Source organism: Hyaena hyaena, unplaced genomic scaffold (assembly GCF_003009895.1).
Source record: "Hyaena hyaena isolate Hyena2069 unplaced genomic scaffold, ASM300989v1 scaffold_138, whole genome shotgun sequence".
Taxonomy (NCBI): Eukaryota; Metazoa; Chordata; class Mammalia; order Carnivora; family Hyaenidae; genus Hyaena; species Hyaena hyaena.
The window spans coordinates 660,241-682,849 of NW_024080770.1; the positions used below are offsets into that span (position 1 = coordinate 660,241).

At 48.9% G+C, this 22,609-nt stretch overlaps 1 protein-coding gene across 2 annotated transcripts in view; it reads right to left on the bottom strand.

Annotated features, from left to right (window-relative positions):
• Positions 1 to 22,609, bottom strand: part of DRC1 (dynein regulatory complex subunit 1) — a 38,341-nt gene that overhangs the window by 306 nt on the left and 15,426 nt on the right. The window contains exons 4-17 of one of the 2 annotated variants that reach the window (XM_039238337.1): positions 21,292 to 21,475; positions 20,572 to 20,709; positions 19,539 to 19,625; positions 18,531 to 18,653; positions 12,625 to 12,764; positions 9,440 to 9,574; positions 8,920 to 9,152; positions 7,080 to 7,192; positions 5,829 to 5,918; positions 5,201 to 5,287; positions 2,775 to 2,959; positions 2,545 to 2,625; positions 1,613 to 1,756; positions 1,168 to 1,270 (exon numbers count right to left, since the gene is read on the bottom strand). In XM_039238337.1, coding sequence (XP_039094268.1) covers positions 1,168 to 1,270; positions 1,613 to 1,756; positions 2,545 to 2,625; positions 2,775 to 2,959; positions 5,201 to 5,287; positions 5,829 to 5,918; positions 7,080 to 7,192; positions 8,920 to 9,152; positions 9,440 to 9,574; positions 12,625 to 12,764; positions 18,531 to 18,653; positions 19,539 to 19,625; positions 20,572 to 20,709; positions 21,292 to 21,475 — 1,843 coding nt within the window. The remainder of the gene's footprint in view (positions 1 to 1,167; positions 1,271 to 1,612; positions 1,757 to 2,544; positions 2,626 to 2,774; positions 2,960 to 5,200; positions 5,288 to 5,828; positions 5,919 to 7,079; positions 7,193 to 8,919; positions 9,153 to 9,439; positions 9,575 to 12,624; positions 12,765 to 18,530; positions 18,654 to 19,538; positions 19,626 to 20,571; positions 20,710 to 21,291; positions 21,476 to 22,609) is intronic. The other variant, XM_039238338.1, reaches the window with a different exon arrangement.

Below are 22,609 nucleotides of genomic sequence, written 5' to 3' on the forward strand. Positions count from 1 at the left end.
TCAGGTGCATATGTCTGCTCTTCTGGGGGCTCCACACCTCGGCAAGCATGTCACCCCCAAGTGCTTCCTGGGAAAGCCCACAGCCCGCCTTCCTTCGGAAGAGAAGTCCTAAGGCTTCTTTGGTTCTGCTCCAGACAGCTAACCTCTGGAAACGATCTGAACCTTCTGCTCTGGGCCACGCTCTTACATCTTCCCTCTACTCCCAACCCCCCCCCCCCGCCACCTGCACACCCCATCCCCAGCCTAGCCCTGCCCTTCCTTCTTCCTCCCCACCCTCTTGTACGCAGTGGCATCAACGACAGCATGGACAGTCTAATAACTGTAACAGACCAACAAGCCATCGCAACGCCAAGGCTCATCCTCTGTTCAGGTGTGGCCTGGGGCCTGAGACCACGGCGGGGCCACACATCCCCAGTTCTCGGCCTTGTGGCTGGCCTCAGCCACCTCTCACACACACACGGCTGATGATGGAGGATGTACCCTCAGCCCAGAGTGTCACAGCCCTCCCTGCCCACGGCCTCAGTGACACATGAAGGACCCCATACTAGTAGAACAGAGCCAGCAACTGTGTTACGAATGGATGCCAAGCTTAGGAGCAGAGACGGTCACAGGGAAGTTGCCCCAAATATCAGTGGGGTGGGCGAGCGTGGGGGCCAAGGCCGACCTGCCCAGTTGGAGCCTCCTCTCACCGTGTCACACCCCAGGCCAGAGAACCCAGCCTGCCAGTGTGGGAAGAGCCCGGGGCTCTGCTCATCACAGAGCCTCCCAGTTTGATGGGAGAGTGATTTGTGCCCTGTCGACCTCACCAGGGGGTTGTTGAGACCAAAGAAGAAACTTCACAAGGAAGGGCTCTCTGGGCCGTGGAGCTCTCACGGGCTTGGGCCCTGCTTCCGAGATGCGTCGCACAAGCACCTGGCGCCAAAGACCATGGGCATCAAGAGGGCACTATCACAACCCATGTGTCCTGGAGGAGACTTCGGGCAGTGTTCACTCTCTTGCCCGATAATTCCGGGCCAACTTGAGGTGTGATGGTTGATATTTTATGGCACATCCCAAACCTCCCTGGCTTCTGGTGAGGGACGGGTCTCTATTTCCTAATATGGGCTCCAGTCCCGCTTCCTGCCATGGCCTCCTGCCCACCCTCCCTAGACGGCCCCCACCGCTCACCTTGGAATCTAGGTACTGCTGGAGCAGCCTCTGGAGCTCCGTGTTCTGCTGCTCCAGGGCGAGGTTTTCCATCAGCAGCTTGGCCCTCTGGGTCAGGACGAGGCTTTGGGTGGAAAAATCCAGTAGAGGCACATTGAACCCTCCATCCTCTACCAAGCAAGGGCCAGGATCTCTGTGTTTCTGTTCTGGTTGGAGCTGGGAGAGGGCCTCAGAAGCTCTACCCACCCGAGCGACCTTCCTGCCCTGAACACGCCAGGCTAGGAATAGAACAGGGAGCGCAGGGCCGGCCGCCCAACACCATATGAGCCCCCAGCAGGAGCCTTCCCTCCAAAGGCAGCTTTTCTCTCCAGGCCAGGGCGGTAGCAAATGTGGCCGCCGCAAGCAGATCCTTCCTCACCAACAGCCTGGTTCCCTCCTCCTCCTGGGCTGTGACATACGCACTTACTGGTATTTCTCCAAGGCTGTGTACAAAGCGTCCCAGAGGTTCTGCGTGGCGGGAGGGATAACCGTGGCCAGGGCCTCCCAATATGCAGAGTCGTTCGAGTTATCTCGCATGAACTTCACCAGCTTCACTGGTGCCGGAGAGTCCCTGGGGGTTAAGAGCAGCAGCACCATCACCTTCCACAGGCACACATGCCCCCCCCCCCCCAAGGCTCCCGTGCAGCGCCAGCCACGCATTGCCTGTCCCTCCCGGACTTTCTGCCTGTAAACCTGCCCCCTTCCCACTCAGCTGTGCAAGTCTGTCGGTTTACAGCAGATTCTCAGAAAGTGTACGTGTTTATGATCAGCGTTCCTGATTCTTGGTGCCATTGACAACTTTGTGAAAGCATCACTGGGGTTCTATCCACCCCCTTTCTCTCGGCCAGTCTACCTCATTGGCTTTACATCCCACTGCTCTGCCTGTTTCCTTTACGAATGCATCTAAAACAGCTCTCAAAATTCGGCATCCCCTCGAGGAGAGCCTTGATCCAGGATATCATGGTCTCCACTTCAACGAACCTTCTTGTTGCCCCCCTTGTATCCAGTGTCACCCCCCTCCCTGCCCCCAAAGGGATCTTTCTAAAATGCAAGCCTGATCATGGCTCCCCCACTACTTAAGACCATGTTCTGGCTCCGGTCCACTCAAGAGTAAAGGCAAAGACCTTGACCATGGCCGGTGAGGCTCTCCAAGCTCTGGTCTGCCTCCTCTACCCACCAGTCCCATTTCCCAAGACCCTGAGCCCCAGCCACACCTCTCTGTTGTGATTCTTGAACACACCAGGCCTTTCTCCACACTGTGACCCCCTGAAATGCCCTTTCCCCCACCAGATCCACCTAGGAAGATCCAGTTCTGATGCGTCTCTTCCTAAAGCCCTCTCTGACTGCCATATGTAACACCGGGTGTGGGCTCTGACCATGGTTCCGATCACAAGGTTCCAATCTCCACGGGCCTGACACAGTGCAGACCCCAGTGAATGACTGTGGAATGAATGACGAATGAGAAGATGCAAATCGCTTCTACACCCCTTCCTTTCATCCGTTTCCACCGAAGCCTCCAGCCCTCCCGGGTCCTTCCCCCCTGCCCAGCTGGCTTCCCTGGGCCTCGAGCAAACCCTGCATCACCACACCTGGGCTTCCTCAGACCCATGACAAAGGCCTCCAGAACCTTGAGGACTTCGTTGGGGTGGATGAGCGTGGAAGAAGGGGGGTCCTCCTTCTCTTCTGGCTCCCCTCCCACAAGGCTTCCCTCATGCTGTCTCTCGAGGTGTGTCTGCTCTCCTGGGTCCAGGGCCAACGTCAGGCTTGTTTGCTCCTGTGAGGGTGACAGATTCCAGGGGCTGATCCAGAGAAAGGCGCCAGGGTGACAATGGATTGGGGCGCACAACAAGCATTAGTGTATGAAGACAGAGAAAAAAACAGAAAAGTTTACAGAAAGTTATAGAACAGATGCAAAGGTAGATGTTTTCAGGAAGGGAGAAAGGGTGGGGGAAAGAGGGTGTATGGCATCAGGGAGAGGCGCATGGGGGCTTCCAAACAGTGATAATCTTCTATTTCTAGATTGGGATTCATAGGTGTCCACTTTATTGAAGTCCATAAAGCTTACGCTATATGTGTACATATATATTTTTGAATACATATTACACTTGAATTTTTAAAGAATTCTTCCTCCAACTCCTGTCTTGTAGTTTATTCAGTTCATCTCCCACAGGCAAACCGATCTCATCAGTTTCTTACCTATCTTCCCAAAGAAAGACTATGTCTGTACGGGCACACGCTTCCTCTCCTGTTTTGACATAAACAATACTCTATTATATATACAATTCTGCACATTGCGTTTTTCACATACCAATAAACCTCAGAGACCTTTTTGCATAAATACGTAAAGAATTTCTTTGTTCTTTTTTTTTTTAAATTGCATTAGTATTCTGTTGTGTAGATGCACCACTTTGTAGGTAATCAGTTCCTTCAAGATGGAATTGTAGGTCATTATCACTATTCTCCCATTTCCTGCAGTGCTGCAATGAATAAGCTACAAATAAACACATTCTTTCAAACGGAAGGGGATACATCTGCAGAAGGAAATCCTAGAAGAAGAATTGCAGGGTGAGTATGGTTCTGTAATTGGTGCCACCAAATGGCCCCCCACGGAGGTTCCAACAACTGACTCTCACAGCAGTGACTTCCGAGCGTGCCTGTCCCCCACGCTCGGCCATCACTCTGTGCTATCAGGCTTGTGGAGTCCTGCCAACCTGACAGGTGAAAATGGAATTGGGGCGATTTTAATTGGCACTTCTTTTATTACAAGAGGCCTGGTTATCTTTTCATATGTTTAAAAGTTACTTGTATTGTATTTGTTCGTATCCCTTGTCTTTTCCCTGGACTTGTTGCTGTCTTTTTCTGATTGGCTTTTATGAGTTCTTTGTATATTAAGGAAACTGACCCTTAAGTGCAATATAAGTTAAAAATATTTCCTCCCACGCCTGGGTGGCTCAGTCGGTTAAGCATCCGACTTCAGCTCAGGTCATGATCTCACGGCTCATGGGTTCAAGCCCCACATCAGGCTCTATGCTGACAGTACAGAGCCTGGAGCCTCCTTTGAATTCTCTGTCTCCCTCACTCTCTCTGCTCCTCCCCTGCTCACTCTCTGTTCTCTCTCTCTCTCTCTCTCAAAGATAAACAAACATTAAAAAAAATTTTTTTTTAAATTTCCTCCAGCTGTCATTTGTATCTTCACTTGGCTTACGGTGATTTTTGCCTTACAGGATTTTTTTTTTTAATGCCCATCAACTAGATTCTAGTTTTCCCTCTTTCTGGCTTCTGGGTTTTATTCACTCAGTCAACTCTTTTTCACTTTTCAATTCTTCTTTTGAATTAAGTTTATTTATTTTGAGAGAGAGAGCACACTTGCATGTGAGAGGGACAAAGGGAAGAGAGAGAATCTCAAGCAGGCTCTGAGCTGTCAGCATGGAGCCTGTTGGAGGGCTCAGTCCCACTAATCACAAGCTCATGACCTAAGCAGAAATCTGATGCCACCCCGCAGGCCCAGCCAACCCTTTTCCAGAAGCATTAGCAGGATACTCCCCCGGGGACCAAGAATACTAGAAGTAATTTTTAATCAAGTTTTAATTTTTAAATTAATTTTAATTTAATTTTTAAATTAAAACTTCATAATATTTTTTAACACGATGACTTCTTCAGAATAATCCATTACAATCAAGGTAGTTGTTACAAATGGGCTCTGTTTTGTGGGAAAGTGTTAAGAATCAAAATATCCAGAACTTGGAGGGCCCGGGGCTCAGAGTGGCTGAGGCCTGGCTTTGAGGAAGAGCCCAGGATAAGATGCCTCGGGCCTTAGTATGAGAACAGCCTCTCATCCCCAGCCATTCTTCCCACCGGCAAATACAAAAAGTAGCAATAATAAGGGAGACACTAAGTTAGCTATCTCTGACATAAAACCCTCACTACTTTTCCAGGAGTATTATTCAAAGACAACAAGGCCCTCTGGGGCTTCCAGAATTTCAAACGCTCTCTTTTTTATCGAACGTCACATTACCTGACTGGAGTGTAAATGATAAACTCGGTATTTGAGGAAGAAGTTCACCAGTTTATACAAGTCGTCCTCACTTTCAATTCCAAGGGCCTGGGGGGAAACAGGAGCACTGCTCAGACACCACAGCAAGAAGCCCACCGGCCGCTGCCGCAGCTCAGAGACCCTCAGCCCCTAAGAGCGGGAGGCTTGGCTTGTTCCCCTGAACCTCCCCCCGCACCTGCCATGGCCCAGAGTGAGGCCATTCAACACTGAGGCAGCACAGCGAGACCACGGCAGAAAAGAACAGCGCTCCGAGTCCGGGAGCGCTCCATACGGGCCTGGTGGGTACGAGGAGGCTAACGGAGGCTGAACACACATCCGAGTTTAAGGGTATAGGGGAGAACCTACAGTCTGAGAGCTGGGCCATGAGGGAGAGAAGCTGGTAGGAGAAGGGTCGGGGTGGGAGACATCTAAACTCCGCAGCCAACTTGTTGCATGGAGAATAAGGAAAGGGAAAGATGTGACAGCCCAGGGAAGCCCCGGAAGCCCCGTATCTACTCCCAGGATGGAGGAAATGTTGGGAAAGCACAGGGGGCTGTCATAGAATGAGCTTCCTCCCCACCGCCTGTCAACTCAGCCCGGTGGGACTCACTGAGAAGATGGCGTCCAACTTCAGCAGATAGGACTCGCTCTTCTCCAGGGGACGGAGAAGGCTCAGCAGCTTGCTCTCTATGAGGAAACCCTGAGAAGGAAGAGGACACCTCCCGTCAGAGACAGGGATGGGAAACCGGAGCGAGGGGCTGCAGCTTACTTCTGTGTAACCAGCCAGCGGTGGCTCCGCAGCGCAGGACCTCAGGGATGAGACTGGGCAGCAGGGCCCCCGGAGCAAAGCCTTCCTAGGAGGCCTAAGGACCCAATGCTCATCATGGAGTTAGCTCCCCCCTCCCGCCCAGAAAGGGTGCCGCCTCACCTCACCCACAAGCCACCGGGCAAATACCCGAGTTCCCCACAGCAGTCCAGACCTGATCGAGTCACAGATTCCCACCCATCCAGTGTCACTGCACTCCTATGCCAGCCCTCAGGTATCTATAGAACGGGGCAGCGGCACTGAGCCGGAGGAGGGGAGGGCACGGAGGCTGCTGGACACACCATGTCACAACACGGTGCGCATGGAATTGGGAGTGGATGGGAAGACTGGGTGCCCGGCATCCACTCAGCTGGGAACGCCTCGGGGAGGGCTCCTGGGAGGGGGGCCGCTGGCAGCAGGCCTGCAAATAGAGAGAGGAGACCCTGCCTGCCGTCCCTTTCGGCAGGAGCCCCCTCAGGGGCAAGAGCCAGCTCTTGGCCAAAGACAACTGTCCCAAGGGGACGGGAGGCTGCCAGCTCCTCTCAGAACTGCGGGACCTAAATGTGCACTGGTCACATCTGGTGACACCCCCACCCCAGCTGAACCAGCCCCGGCACACCCTTCACGCTAAATCTGGAAGGTTTGCTAGCATACAGAACAGGTAGCTAAAGCCTGACCCACCCAGGGTCATCGCAAGCTGAGTCCCAGAGAAAGGCCACGCCACTTGTGGCTGCGCTACTTGGCAGGTGGGTTCACAGAGGAGAGGCTGGCACCCCTTCTCTTGCAGAACAAGCTCTTTTTTTTTTTTTAATTAGCAGGGGCCTGTGGGCCGACCCACCAAGGGAGGACCCGTCTGCCAGCTGGGGCAGCTCTGAGGCATGGCCTCTCGGGTAAGGGACCCCAGCTGTGCTCCCGAATTCCCATGCACCCCTGCCTCCCGGCCACGTCCAGCCCGGCCAGGGCCGTCAGAAGCAGCACATGAGAAGCCAGAGCAGAAGGTCAGCAAAGCCACCGGCCAGGAGTCCCCCTGGTGCAGCCCCGTGTGGCCGGCCTCACCGACTCGTCACACAGAAGCATCAGGATCTTCCTGGTCGTTTTCATGGAAATTTGCTTTGGCAGGTCGAGGTAGGACTCTGCTTCTGAGGTGGCCTCTTCTGTCCCCTCCTCTTCTGCAGACAGGGCAGAGAGGAGATGGGGTGGGAGAGAAAAAGAAGATAGCTGCTTGGACTTGTGGACATTGAGAAACAGCTGAATGCCTTTCCTTGAGAAAATATACCTCTTAAAAAGCTAACGAAAGCCTGGTATGTGGGAAAACCAGGAAGGCTGGGGATTGGACTAAGAGACTCTCTGGAGAATTCTGCCATTCTATGATGCTTCACCTTCCCAAGTTCCAACCACCTGGAAACGTCATGTTCAAAACCCGGCCATGACCAGGGAGTGGAAGGGAGAGGATGAACCTATTTATTTTCACTTTAGAGATAAATCTAGCACATCTGCTATGTGGCCCCTAAACCCACGGCAGATCCGAAGTGGCCAAAGCAATGGTAGTCAGTGGTGGCCTCACTTATCAGCAAGAACTGGCAGCTGATGGCAAGAGCCAATATTTTCTTAATTAAAATTAGAAATTTAAAAATGTTTTCATACGGGGGCACCTGGGTGGCTCAGTTGATTAGGCATCCAACTTTGGCTCGGGTCGTGATCTCACAGTTCGTGGGCTTGAGCTGACAGCTCAGAGCCTGGAGCCTGCTTTGGATTCTGTGTCTCCCTCTCTCCTACCCTCCCCCACTCGCACTCTGTCTCTCTCTCTCAAAAATAAACATTAAAAAATGTTTAAGTGTACATAAGTAAAAACAAATTTATATATACATATTTGTTTTAAAAATCAATGGAAAGAGAAAACATACATTTTTAGAGAACTACCTTAGAAGAGGGATAAAATAGAACAGAGAGGATAAAACTACACTTCTTTGAGTATATCTCATTCTGTACCTTTGACTTTGAAAACATGTAAATATTCTATATAACTATAAAACAAAATTAAATTTCAAAAAGCAATCCCTAACTATCAAAAGTAAAACAAAACAAAAAGACCTAAATATGTATTCAGATGGTGACCTAACCAAATAGAGACTATTCTAAGTGACTTTAAGAGATGGCAATCTGTGGGGCACCTGGGTGTGTCAGAAGGACCCAGAAGCCAACGTGAAGAGACCCCTACTGGCCAAAGGTGGGACATTTCGAGCATCAGTAAGGATCATGAGTGCAATAAACCCAAACACATCAGATCTGTTTAAATCCAATACGTTCATAATGATACTTGTTTTATAAAATGTCATTGGCCACTTTTGGAAGATGCTAGAAACCCAACCCATTTATTTGGAAAGCTACTAAACAAAGAAAGGACAAGCATCTATTCTGTTTTTCCTGTATGAACTGTATCTCAGGGTAAGAAATAGCTGATGAGGAGAAGAGTCTCTTTTCAGAAGTATTCCAGCTAATATATGAAGACATATGACAGAATTTAGAATATCACCATTGTGCAAGCCCTAAGGCAATTAATGGCTCTTAGACAATGACTACCAATGGTTGCTATTTTCACAAAGAGAGAGACAACTTGACGTTAGTTTATCCCAATGGAGATACTCAACAGTATACTTAGCAAAACTACACTGACCCTGAATCTGATCGAGTTTCTAGATAGAACTACCAGATTATAATAGAGGGAAGAGGGTAAAGCCGTGGGTTAAATTAGAGACTCTGAACCTCCAGGCTACGAGACCCCTTCCCCTTCTCTGGACTTCAGTTTGCTTGTCTGTGAAATGAGTGGGTTGACCCGATGGTCTCAGAGCCCCACCCCCACCCCGGCTCTAGGACTCCAGGGCTCCATCCCAGTCACCTGTTTGCATCAGCACTTCCTCTAAAATCTGTGTTGCAGACCTCTGCTGCTGCTGAGATATAGGTCCCACGTTCCCCAGGAACCAGAAGTCAGGTGCCGTCCAGGGGAGCCCCAGATGTTGGGTGTGGATGATCCTATCCACATCGAAGGCTCTGCTTATCAGATCCTTTGCCTCCTCTTCATTCATCAGCCAAATCTCTCGAAACCGCTTGTCATCAATGAGAGCAAAATGCCTGTGAAGGAGAGTGGCTCAGCATGACCAACGGACCCCAGGGCCTGGCCAGGGTGCCCTCAGTTGGCATTAGGGCAAGAACTGAGGCAGAGCTGGGGTACATCCAGGGCCTGGGGTGCTAGCCTCACCTGTGATAGCCTGGAGGCCGTCCCCACAAGGCTCAAGAAGGGGCGGGTGTCAAGCAGCAGGGTGTCAAGTGGGCAGGGAAGACAGCCCACTAAGACCCTTCGTGCCTGGGCCCACCTCTGTTCTAGGGCACGTGCCGTGGGACCCAGGTCCCTCAGGTACCTCATGGCTTTCTGTAGCTCCTTGAACTGCGTCACAAGGCGTTTGTAGTCCGAGGTTAGTGACTGGTTCTCCTCCTGAAACTGCCTGATCTGCTTGGTGTATTTTGCTCTCAGATTGTTAAGTACATCATGCAGGCTAGGAGGACGGAGAGAGGCTCATCAGTAGCTGGGCAGAAGCCGTGTTGTACCTTCCTCTCAGCTACCTCCCGCAGTTCTGCAGAACCCAGGGCCAGATTTGTGCAAGGGCCAAAACCCCTCCCATTGGTTCCAAAACCCAGCTGCCCTGTTGGCGATCGAGGAGAGGCAGGCAGCAGGAGGTAAGGGGACTGTCCAGAACTAAACTCGTTTAGAACAGTCCAGAAGCCCAGACCCACTGAGGGGCAGTCTCCTGCTTGGGAGTGTGACTGAATCCTCAACATGCCATCTGGGAGTGTGTTCGCATCCAGGGCCAGCCTCACATTATTTAACTAGCATATCTCAATGATTCCACTGCCATGGTTTGGATGTTCATTTCACTTCTAAAACAAGGAAACTAGAAAGGAAAAAATTAAAACCTCGCACCATAAGTCTATGATATATGCGTCCTCCATCCTCAAAAAGCTGACCTGGCTCACAAGTCCAATAACTCATTCATTCATTCACTTGAGAGATCTCTCGTGTACCAAGATATGTTTGAATCGAAAGATGAATACAAGGATACGTCTGGACTGAGGGCACAATCTGCCCAGCCAGAGAGGAAGACAAACACTCATCACGGTAGAGTGAAAGCGTTGTGGGGGTGGCTTACAAAGGATGCCAGGGGAGCCAAGGGGTGAGGAGGCAGGAACTTACCCTGGCCTCAGTGACAGAAGATTCCAGCACAGTGAGACACAGTGATGCCTGGTAAAGGGCACTACGAGTCCAGGCATCTCCACATCTCACTGCTCTGGGAGTTCTGTGTGCGGAAACTATGAAATACGCATGGCAGGCACGACTTTTAGACCCAAGGCCATTCTTCAGACTTTAGACCAGTGATGAGGTATCTTACATCAGCGTCCCGTTTACACTGGAATAGGGAGTCTGAAGGCCTATGTGCTTTCAGTTTAAAAATCCTAAAAATAAAATTTTCCCTCTTAAGCATCATTCTGAAATAATCATAAGCTCCCTAAACATACAAACATCCATCCTTTGTGTTTTCATCCTCAATAAAATGCAAAAGCAACTTAACTTGGACTCTGATAAAAAGCAGTATCTGGTTCATTTTCTTAACTACAGCATTCTAGGAGACGAACCACGTATAGGTGTAAAAAAAAAAAATGTCTTTAAGTAGCCATCCCAAAGTCTTTTTCCCAATGTCACCTGGTAAAGGAGTTTCTATGTGTCATCTAAACACAGAAGCTCATAAAACCAAAATACAACTCCAGGTGCACACTGCACGTCTGGGCAAGACAGGGGACGGACAGGAAGGGATGGCCACGGGGCTGAAGAAACTCAACAAAACATCACGTCACATCCTTAGTGACTGGCTGGAAGCCAGGGATGGAGGGGAGAGGGGTGGAGGATGGGAAAACCAGGAAGGTAGGCAAGCTTGGTTTCAAAACACGTCCACTGGCCTTGACAGCAACTCTCCAAGCCGAACTGGTTCTTGGCAGTCCCGATGAAGTGAGGAGGCGGGGTGGGGAGCGGGGAGGTGAAGCTGGAATCATCAGGAAAGAAGTCCTACTCAAAGCCGCGAGACTGGTATAGAGGGTGGAGGGGATACAATGATACAGCAAAAGGGGCAGGATGCTTTCTGGAATATCTTATCAGGCAAGAAAAAACAGAACCACCAAAGGAAACCAATTAGGAATCCACTGAGACAGAAGAGCAGATATTTTAGTCATAAAAGCCAAAAGGCGAAAAAGGGCCCTCAAGAAGGGCCACAGCGTTTGGCCAGAAGGACATTGTTGGTAACCTACAGGGGGAGGTTGTCCAGCTCTGGGTCAGAGGTCAAATTGTGAGTGTTGGAGGTGGTGGGGAGGAACATGGAGGGGCGGGGACAGCAAGAAGAGAAAGCGTTAGCATGCACACCCGAGCAGCAAGGTCTGCTGATGAGGGAAACGCCAGGCTCCAAATCAGAGGGCAGAACCAGGGAAGGGATGGCGAGGATGATGCCACTCATCCTTCTGCCCTTCGGATCCAAACCAAGGTCTGCCTCACGTACCTCCGCCCACCTCCCGACCCACCAACCTCCCCTCTCCTACGATGCAGGCTCTTTCACCAAACATGGAACTTTCTGACTCCTACTTCCTTGCCTTCAGACCTTCATTCCTGCCTCTGGCACCATCTACTCCAGAGGCTTAACTCCTTTTTACCAATTCACATCCCTCTCCCCTTCACTGTTTCACTACTTCAGGAAGCCATCCCAGAGAACTTTTTCTCACTGACTCTACAGATTAGTGGTCATCATAGATGGATGGAGAGACGGAGAGAGAGAGAAAGAGAGAGAGAGAGGAGAGATCCAGAGAGATATACACTATACACTTAATCCCTGGTGGTAGGAATATACTGTTTTATGTTTTCATCTTACTTTCACTTAGGTTATTTCCTAATTCTCTAAGATGCACACGTACCACTTCTGTAATAACAAGTTGAGAAGGTATTCTACGGATAGCTCTGTGCATATGCAACGTGAGACACCACATGAGGACCTATGTCGGTATTACTTGCAACAGCAAAGGATTAGAAGCAATCTAGACATCCAGCCACAGGGTCATTAAATCACAGTATGTGCAAGTGGAGGTTAGGCAACCTAAGAAATAATGTGAGAGCTCTCTATGAACTGGTACGGAAACATCATCAAGACACAAAACCGTGTGTATAGAAGGCTATCATTTGGTTTACAAACAGAGGGGGCCGGTGAGAAGATTTATCCGTGTTTGCTTGTATGTGGTCAAAGAAATTCTGGAAGAAACAAGGAGGTGGGAAAGAGGGACCACACAAAGTGGAGGATCAGAGACGGACTTTTTGCTGTACATTCTTTCTAGGGGGGGTCGGGGAGCAGTTGAAATATTATCTTTTCAAAAAAAAAAAAACACAGAAAACAAAAATCTCTCTTAATTAAGAATTAGCTAAATCTGTAACAGCTTCCACTCCTCCAGAAGGGAAGGTTTCATCCCCATCTCCGTCCTCAGCATGGAAGGGTCGATGATCTTCATGCTCGCTCACCGATTGATTTTCCTTTTCTGTTGGGACTTAATCACCGTGCTCTCTTCATCTCTCTTCTTCAGCACTTGGAAGTTGTACTCCAACTTCTCTTGGTTTAGCTGGTAAGTTGCTTTCATCTGCTGGAGCTGCTGCTCAAGAATCTAAAGGTTAAAGAAAATAACAATACCGACTGGCCTTGGTATCATCTGCTGTGCCCGAGGGTCCCTGATACTTTATTCTGGAGCCACGTCAGAGGAAAGATAGGCACAAGAGCATCTACCTGAATTCTTAGGAAATCTGTCAGTAGAGGAAAGTCCAGAAAGAAAAAAAATACATCATTCAACTGCAAGCCCAAGCCGATGTCCTGAAAGCCTGAGATGACAGAGCCTTCACAGCGGGCCCCTCCCCTGCTGCACCAGACCTCTGGAGATACACGCCACCCACTAAAAGCACCATACAAGGGAATATTGCCACAGAAGCTTGCAACAGCCCCACTCTGACCTCCAACTGGCAGTGTTCGTGTTTAGCAAACAGTGTTCCTTTTAAAGGAGGCTAAACACAACCATCCCTTCTTTCTGGATTTCCCTTAGCTGTATTCATTCATTCAGCAAATATTTGAGTGCCTGATAAAGGTCGACACTTGTCCAGATGCTGCTGAGAAAACGCTGGTGGAAAAGGCATAGTCGTGCCTTATCTAGGGGACATCAGCAAGCAGCGGTGACAGGAAGTAAGAGGGAGGTGGGCGCAGGGCGGCATGGGACTCTCCGTGGCCTCGAAGGCCATCCCCGAATGGTTGGCACAAGCGTGTCTAACCAGGACCCGGAAAATGAGTAGGCGTTTCTCAGGTGGACACTCGAGGGGACATGTCTCCAGAGAGGCAAGGGGACGGAGGTGCTTTGGGGAAATCACGAGCAGGTTAGGGTGTGAGGTACGAGGCTGGGAATGGTCAGAAAAGAGGCTGACAGAGCAGCAGGGTCGTATCAAGCAAGGACTTTAAAGTTTTATCCTGAGAACCACAGAAGGCCACTGAAGTTCTCAAGCAGGAAAGTAGAGTGACCAGTCCGGGGAGGATAGAAAGGTCACTTTGTTGGTTAAAAAAACAAAAACAAGCAAAAACTGCCGAGAGCAGGGCAAGGCTAGAGGCAGGGCAAATACTGGCAAGCTCGAGCCTGCCTCTCCGGAGCAGAAATGCAGAAGAACAGAGGGTGCAATGAAGTGTAATCTGATCTTGACAAAGCTGGGACATGGGACATGTGGTGCTCTCTCAAGCCTCCTCCTCCCTCATCTCCCGCCACAGGGCTACCGAGCCAAGGGATCAACATGGGAAGTGACTGGAGCGCCCGGGTGACTCAGTCAGTTCAGCATCGGACTCTTTGATTTTGGCTCAGGTCATGACCTCACAGTTGTGAGATGGAGCCCCAGGTCAGGCTCCGTGCTGAGCGTGGAGCCTGCTTGAGATTCTCTCTCTCCCTCTCTCTTTTTCCTCCTTCCCTGCTTGCACTCTCTCCCTCGCTAAATAAATACGTAACATTTTTAAAAACCCATAGGAGTGATTCCAGGCAGCTCCTCCTGCACCCCTAGGTCATCCTCAAGGAGGGTGATGCAGCAGGAGGTGATACAGCAAACAAAGGTACTGATCCTTGATTGTAAACACTGATCCCTGTTGTAAACCAGAGAATTAAGCCCGAGTATCCAAATATTTACCTGCCCCAGGGAGCTCTAAATCTCCATCATGCGGCCGGTGTTGGGATGTCTTTTCAGAATAGAAGGCTGCAATATCTAGCACAGTGGCCAGTGAACATACAGGTCACTGGGATTATAACGAACTGTACCTCTCAATTTCCATACTGGCTCAGACGACTTTTTATTTACTGTTTTCGAACTGTATGCTTTTCTGTATAAAAAGTTTTCCCTACTGTGAAAGTAATACTTGCTCATTGTAGAAAATGTGGAAAGTACAGGAAAGGAGAAGGAAGGAGAGGACATAGAAGGGGAGGAAAAATTTTACCCAAATTCCATCTCAAAGAGGCATCTTCTGTTAACATATCACATGTTTCTTTCCAGCGTTCTTTATAGAGCTGAGATCAAACCTACAGTTTTATATTCTACGTTTCTCCCTTAATATTATAACAAGAATTTTCCATGTAGTTTTATCAATGTTATTTTAATGGTGCATAATATTGTTCTATACTATGACAATGTATCACATACTAAATACTTCCCAAGTTTATCATATACCGTACTATTTTACCATTTCCCCACTGTTGTACATTTAGGTTGTTTTAATAATTCCCGGTGGTATAAAAATAATGCTGGGAACGATTCTATTTAAAACTTTGTGGGTATTTTGTTTATTTTCTTAAGGTAGATTCTCAGAAGTAGAATTACTAGGTCAAAGGCTCTTAACAAATTACGTTCCAAAGAGGGTCTCCAGCCTGTCCTCCCACTGGCCGTGTGTGCAGGTACCTGCTTCTGCCCACCCCGTGGGTACTGCGCACGGCGCAGGGCGGCCGTGAGGCTCGAGCACAGGCCCTCAGCCCTCGGGTAGGCCGCTGGGTGGGGCAGGAGCAGGCAGGAGCGGGCCCTGGACTCTTCCTAAGCGTGATGAAAATTTAAGTTCAAAATTTTTGACGTGAACAATTTCCTGAAGGGACTATGACACTGACAGTACAGAAACTGCCTCATTTCAAATGCATTTATCCGATTATCCTGGGTGGTCCCGGGCTGAATCTCTCGGCCCTGTGCCCTTCTAGGGATGGTCCTCTGCGTCTTCAAGAGACAGGGACTCTCGGCGCCTCTTCCCGCAAACTCGCAATGATCTATGCCCCCGGGCTCGGAGTGTAGCCAGCGCCATTGCTTCAAACGTGATCAGCCCTGAACACCGGCAAGGCCACTGGCCTATGAGCTGGCTCAGTACAAAGTCCAACAGAAAAGCTTCCTATTGGGTGCAGATACCCTGGGAAGGATTGAACAGTGGCAGAGCCGTTCTGACCTGGAATGACAATGAATGGCTGTTCAGTCTTGACTGACACGTCAGGAACCCTGAGACACCAGAGTGCCCTGGTGTTTGCGCTCATGGCATCCAGGGACCTCCTTTTGCTTGTAGCTTTGCAATAAGCCTTTATCACAAACACACACGTCCCAAAATTATTTGGCCATAGAATGGTTTTTATATTTTTAACAAAGTGAGAGCAGGAGAGTTACAGATGCAAGCTTTATCACGTGAACGTTCACGTAAATTTTACTCTTGAAGGCAGATAATTAGATAATACCAAGAAAATGGTCGCTGTAGTTTTGCTACATGATACACGTGGGAAGAGAAAAAAAAATCACTGGCTCGCTTTCTTTGTTAGCTTTATAAAACTGCCACCAGTACCTCGAATAGCTGAGCACAGTTCAGGTTCAAAACTTGGAACTAAAAGTGATCCGGCCATGCCTTTTCCTCTGTGACCTGAAAGAACTCACCTCTGCTCTGATTTTACAGGCAAAACAACAAAGAAATCCTGTCACCTGACTGTTTTAATTTGCATTTCTTTGCTTGAGCTTGTGGTTAAATATTTATTAGCTGATTTTCTTTTCTCTCGTGGAGCACATCAACGCCTGCTCTTCACTATGCTCTGTCCCTAGGAGATGAGTGCCTAGAAGGACAGCAAGGCAACAGGCACTGTGAGCTTATCATCTCTACTGGCTTGCAGACCAGCCACTCCGTCCCCCCAGCTCGGGTCCAGACCTCTGCCGGCCCCACAGTCATGATGCCACATGGGAGTGATCGGCAATGCTGGCAATGAACTTTCAGAACTAACAGTCTTATAGTCTCACAGCACAGCATCTACAGCAGGTGGTTACATAAATGACATCACCCATTCCTTGTTTTCAACACCTTCTGCTCAAGATAATTTTGATACCGGTGACTCTATTGTTAATTATGTCAGGTTTCAGTCTCCACATAAGGCTGTCCTGTCACATAAATTATCGTAGAGCCAAAATAACTTAAGAAAGCTGAACGATGGCCATTATTATACACGGGTAATGCACACGGCCCACACTGACAGCACTGCTCTCATGGACCTCCCTGTTCTTTGTCATTGAATCACGTCCATGACGTTGATAATGAGAAAGACCCAGGAAAATTTGCAAGGTTTGTAGGAATATTTGTAGTCCGGTGGGGTGTTGATTCAATCCTGCTAGATAAAGCCACAAGAGTAGTAAGACCGGAAATTCTACCAAAGGCCACGTGCAAAAGCTTTAGTCTAACACGTTTTTCAAGATAGAAATTCCACTGAATAGACCGTGCTTAAATATTAGGAGGTAATTACATCACACCTAAATGTAATTAGAGTGAGCTTTTTTTTTTTTTTAACTAACTTTAAAGCACAGAATCCTAGGCTTAGAAAGAACTTCAGAAACCAGAAAATGTAACCTCCTTCTGTTGTGCCCGAATCGCGAGTCCCAGAGACCTCCAAGGAGCCGGCACCGATGCAAGTACAAAAGGGTCTTTATTACAGACTCGAGCAGGGGCTCACCAGCCTACCGGTGTCGGGGCAGCAAGGTGAAGTGAAGAACAATAGCGAACAGGGTTTTTAAGGAGTAAGGGATGGGGGTGTTACAGTACATGTAGCATCATCACATAAGCACCAATTACAATTACAGCTTTGACCATTCAGTATCTGTGGGGTGTTCATTACTTTTGGTGGAACCCAATCATGACTTTTGAGAATCCTTTGAAAATGACCAATTATGAGGTGAGTTCAAAGGGCCCACATGGGGTTCAGGCAAGCAGTGAGAAATTGGCTAGTTTGTATCTGCAGTTCCCAGCCTTGACTCAGACCATAGGAATGTTTCTTTTTACTTTTTGATTAGCTGAACTGAGGGCGGTCTGAGGATGGCTTTAGCCTTGAACAGTCTGAAGCTTTTTCTGGGACTGGGACTCGGGCTACGTGCAGCCCGAGGTTTCTCTTAATGGAGGACTTAATTTTTGGCTCTTCACTTCCAACTGCAAGAATCCTTCCTCAGCCTTGAAGACAGACACAGTCATGCGGCCTTTAAATATTTTATGAGAGAAAAGACTCCTTGTTTTGTGGGATGACCCTTTCTATATTCAATAGTTTTATTAGAAATTCTTTCTGTTTTAAATGTTTCTTTTAATGTTTATTTATTTTTGAGAGAGAGAGAGACAGAGCTCAGAGTGGGGGAGGGGCAGAGAGAGAGGGAGACACAGAATCGGAAGCAGGCTCCAGGCTCTGGAGCTGTCAACACAGAGCCCCATGCAGGGATCGAACCCACAGACTGTTAGATCATGACCTGAGCCAAAGTCGGAAGCTTAACTGACTGAGCCAGCCAGGTGCCCCTAGAAAGTTCTTTCTGATGGCAAGTCAAAATCTGCCCCACTGCAAGGTCCACCTATCAGCCAGGGGCTGTTTGGAATATTGGGGACATTATTGGTTACTGAGCCAGACAGAGTTGGGTTTGAATCCAGGACCAACCATTTACTAGGTAAGTAGCCTTGTCTCTGAGCCTATTTCTTGGCATATAAAACACTGTGATTCCTCCCTTGCATGTGAGTGTGAGGACCGGAGGTACTGTGCCTTAAGTGCCGAAAGACACTCAGATGGTGGCTGCGGATAAACTTCCCCGGGGGATACCTTCCCTTTGCTCAGCTAAAATGCACAATCCTCTCAGCAGCTCCTCAGGTCATGGTTGCCAGTTTTGCCTCTTGGCAGCTCCCCATGGTTCATTAAAGAAAGAATTCCTCCACATACATTCTGCCCATGAACTCCTTCAGATATGATTGCTTGTAAGAGAGCAGATAATGCATACCTATCGATGGAACGGATTAACTCTAGAACACTCAGGGCGGTCACCAAGGATAAAACATGCACAGGTGCTCCGTCTGCTCTGCCACCCAGACGCCGAGCAACAAGTCAGACCTGCACGTCCTGCTCCAACTTGATCTTGATCTTGTTGTACTCCTCACTGTCCCACACCCGCTGCTTGTTCAGTTGCTTCTCGTAGTCCTCTGCCTTCTTGATGCGGTTCAGAAGATACTCTAGCTGAAGGTACAGGAAGACAAGGGAGAAGTCAGCCCTGTCCCTGCCCCCACGCAGGGGACCTGACAAGAGTGACACAGGGAAGGATCTCAAAGTGTCATGACCCTGGAGGGAGCTGGTCGTCCCTCAGAAGCTCCACTGCCCCCAAAGCTGTGTACTGTTTAACTTTCTCTGGAGCTTCCTTACTTGAGAAACTCCAAGAGGAATGTTCCGTTAAGAAATCAGACAGAAGGGGGGGCCTGGGTGGCTCAATCTGTAAAGCATCTGACTTGAGCTCAGGTCATGATCTCTCAGTTTGTGAGTCGGAGCCCCATGTCGGGCTCTGTGCTGACAGCTCGGAGCCTGCAGCCTGCTTTAGGTTCTGTGTATGTCTCTCTCTCTGCCCTTCCTCCACTCATGCTCTGTCTCTCTCTCTCTCTCAAAAATAAATAAACATGTAAAACAATATTTTTTAATAGAAATCAGACACAGACCCTGCAGTCGGAAATTTTGTATTTCTCAAAAAAAGGCCCAATGGAGCCATATCAAGCTAATTCTTTGTTCTTTGAGTCTTTGAAGTAAAGTGATAACCCCACACCCTTTAAAATATCTTAAAACATCTTGTTGGGCCACAAATATCCGTGGCTAGAGTAGACGCCCAAGTTGAAAAGAAGAGAGCCACAAAACCATGGTATTCACCACCACCAGAGACAAATGTCCCCAACAGAAGCACCCACAGTCCGAGGGCCACACTGATTAACCAGGAATGGCAGTGGTAAATGTCTGCCATGGCAATTCCCCCACGAGAAAAAAAAGGCTAGCAAATTCAGTCACAGTAGAAATTGCCCCAGGCCCCATGGTCGCCCTTGACACGTCTGCCAGCCCTTCCCCTACCCACCGCCCCTTTACCTCTTTGGCTTTGTGAGCCTGCAGGGCCCGCTCCCAGATCTTCTTATTACTGGTCAGCAGCTCTTGTCGCTCCATCTCAAATGCTTTCTACGACCAAGAAGGAAGAGGCCCTGATGTCTGTGTTGATCAGGCAGAGACCACAGCATTACAGAACTCGTAAGTAACGGCACGTGTGCCATGCATCAACCACATGGTCCAAGTCAGAGCCAAAGGCAGACTTGCCAAATTTCATGGAGCCAAATGGCCATAGAAGGAGTTGCATGTTAATCAGTGTTATGAACTCTGGGCTTCACACAAATCTAGGGAGGAAATGTACCACCTGTCCTGTGGCTCAGTCAGTCTCAGAGGAGGGGGCTGGAGGAAGGGCCGTGCCCTTGGTGACAGTCACAGGGCAAACCCTGGCATACAACGCAGTCACGCCCAGGGTTGCTGCATCGCTACAGCTGGCATCCCCAGGAAACAAAGGGGCATGTTGCTCACAAGGAGCAGGCCTGGGAATGCAGAAACGGGTCTATAATAATCCAAAGAGAGAAGTCCCCGCCCTCTTGGCTCTCTTCCATTTTGGAAGGTTTGTCTCAATCTCAATCCTTAATGTGTCCTTCAGATTCAGAGTATTGATTCCTGAACCTGTGTGACCCTCTGCTTTCCCATGCCCCACCCCTGGCTGCCACAAATACAGCAAACAGCTCATATAAGCCCCTCCTCCATGCTTCTTACCCTTACATGTTTTATTTTCTTTCAAAGCACTTAGCTCCACCTCTCCAAGTATATATTTAGTGGTCTATCTGTTTATTGACTAGCTGTCTTCTACTAGAATATGGATTCCATCGAGAACTTTGTTTTGTTCATGGCTGTATCTCCAGGCCCTGGTCCAGGGCCTGGCACATAGGAGCCACTTGATGAATATTTGTTGGATGAGTGAATGACTGGGTAAATCAATTAAGGGGCAGAAAGCAGAGGCCCCTCCCAGATGTCCTGGACATCCCAGATAGACCCAGCCCTCCTAGAAGGCAGTTCTTTCACACCCTGTTACCTCAATGTAATTGAGCTCTTGGCGGAAAGTTGTCATCACGTTCTTCACTTGGTCTTCCATCCTCTCTAGGAGCAGGCAGATGTCATCTGACTGTTTCTTCAAATCCTTCACATACTGGTCATCTTTTGTTTTTAACTCCTAGAAAAGAGCATGTCAAAGGTTGGTCACCAAGTGAGACAAAAGCAAGGAGTGCCAAGCACACTCCACCTGGAGCTCTCTCTTCAATATCTGTGAGTACTAGGAATCGCAAAGCAAAAGTGACTTCAGGAGAATCTGAGGACTCCCTGGAGAAGTCACTGGCGGGTGGAGCAGAGTGGCCTCAGCTCGGGGAAAGCTTGGATGAGCAGCACGGGATCAAACCGTCCATGACCACTTGCTGCAAATCTCTCTGTAAGCTTCCAGAGCGCTAAGGCTTCCCAGCTGAGCCATGAACACCCGGACTTCAGCACAGGAACACAGTTCCTGCAGACTAAGCTGCATTCCTTAACTGGAAAGATGAAATCTGAAAAAGCATTTGCTATGAACGCACGTCTTTCGAAGGCCATCAGTAATTCTAAACTTACTAAAAAGCTTTTCCTTCTGGCTGAGTTTGTTGCCTAAGGTGTGCAATCATCTGAGTAATGAAGTAAGGCCTCTGTTCACGAAGGGCAAACCAATAAGCCAGTTATTTCCTGCAACCAGAGCCCACATGGCTGGAGGCGAAGGGCCCCGGGCCCTTGCCTGCTGCAACTCGCTGATAAGCTTGTTCTTGTCTTCTATCAGCCCAGCGCAGTGCGCCTGCTGGGTGTTGAGTATGTCCCACAGGTCCTGGGGGATTCGCTTCTTTTTGCCTTGCTCCCACTTCACAGTGATTTCATCAAATTTGTCCTGGCTCGTCTTGACTTCGTTCTCCAGCTTTTCAAGTCTGCAAAATACAAACACGCCCACGCGGCCAGCCCAGCTCTGGGTCCTGCCTCCCGCCTGGGCAGACAGGTGCTCAAGAGTCTGTAATACGAGGCCTGGGTACCAAGCACTCCCTCCAGATACCCTCACTCACAATCAAACTAGGCTGCGAGAAATCTCCTTGTAGTTTAATGCTTGACTATCAGTAAGAGATCAAATAGACAAAGTGGCACATAACGAAAACAGACCGTCTTTAAAGCTATACCTATTTACACACACACACACACACACACATGCACGCACACATGCAGATCAGGAGTCACTTTGCCACATCCTTCTGTGACACACGCACTTGATCTCCAGAGTCATACAGTTTGTGTTCAAGGCCTGACTTTGCTACTGACTGACTGTCAACTTTAGACAAGTCACTTAACCTCTTTCAAGCTGCATTTTTCTCATCTGTGAAATGGGGAAGATGAAATCATCTAGCTCCACATGGCTGGTATGGGCATTAAGTGAGGTTGTGCTCAGCACAATAGTCCCTTAATGAATGGTACTCATGTTATTATTTTTGATTATCAACATGACCTCAGGTGTCTGGCCATACCTCTCCTAAATTATTTTAAAAAAATTTTTTTAATGTTTATTTATTTTTGAGAGACAGAGAGAGACAGGGTACAAGTGGGGAAGGGGCAGAGAGAGAAGGAGAACCAGAATATGAAGCTGGATCCAGGCTCTGTCCAGGCTCTGAGCTGTTGGCACAGAGCCTGACACGGGGCCGAACTCATGAACTGTGAGATCATGACCTGAGCCAAAGTCAGGCGCTTAACTGACTGGGCCACCCAGGCGCCTCTCCTCTCCCAAATTATTAAGAAATGACTGGTGTAACACATAAACAGGGAAACTCCACAATCAGCAGTGGAGAATAGGGAAGGCCTTTCCAGAAATTCCAAAGAGACTCTGTGATGGACTACACTGAGGATGGGACCAGACTGAAGGAAGGCGTGAAGGCTGAGAGGCGAGTCCCCTCCTGAGAATGGATGCGAGGACAGATGCAGAGACTCTCTCTACCTTCACACACTGTGATGCTATGAAACTGTGTCCAAACAACAGTACAAACCCCTGAAGGACAGGAATCACCACTGAACCCTTTTGT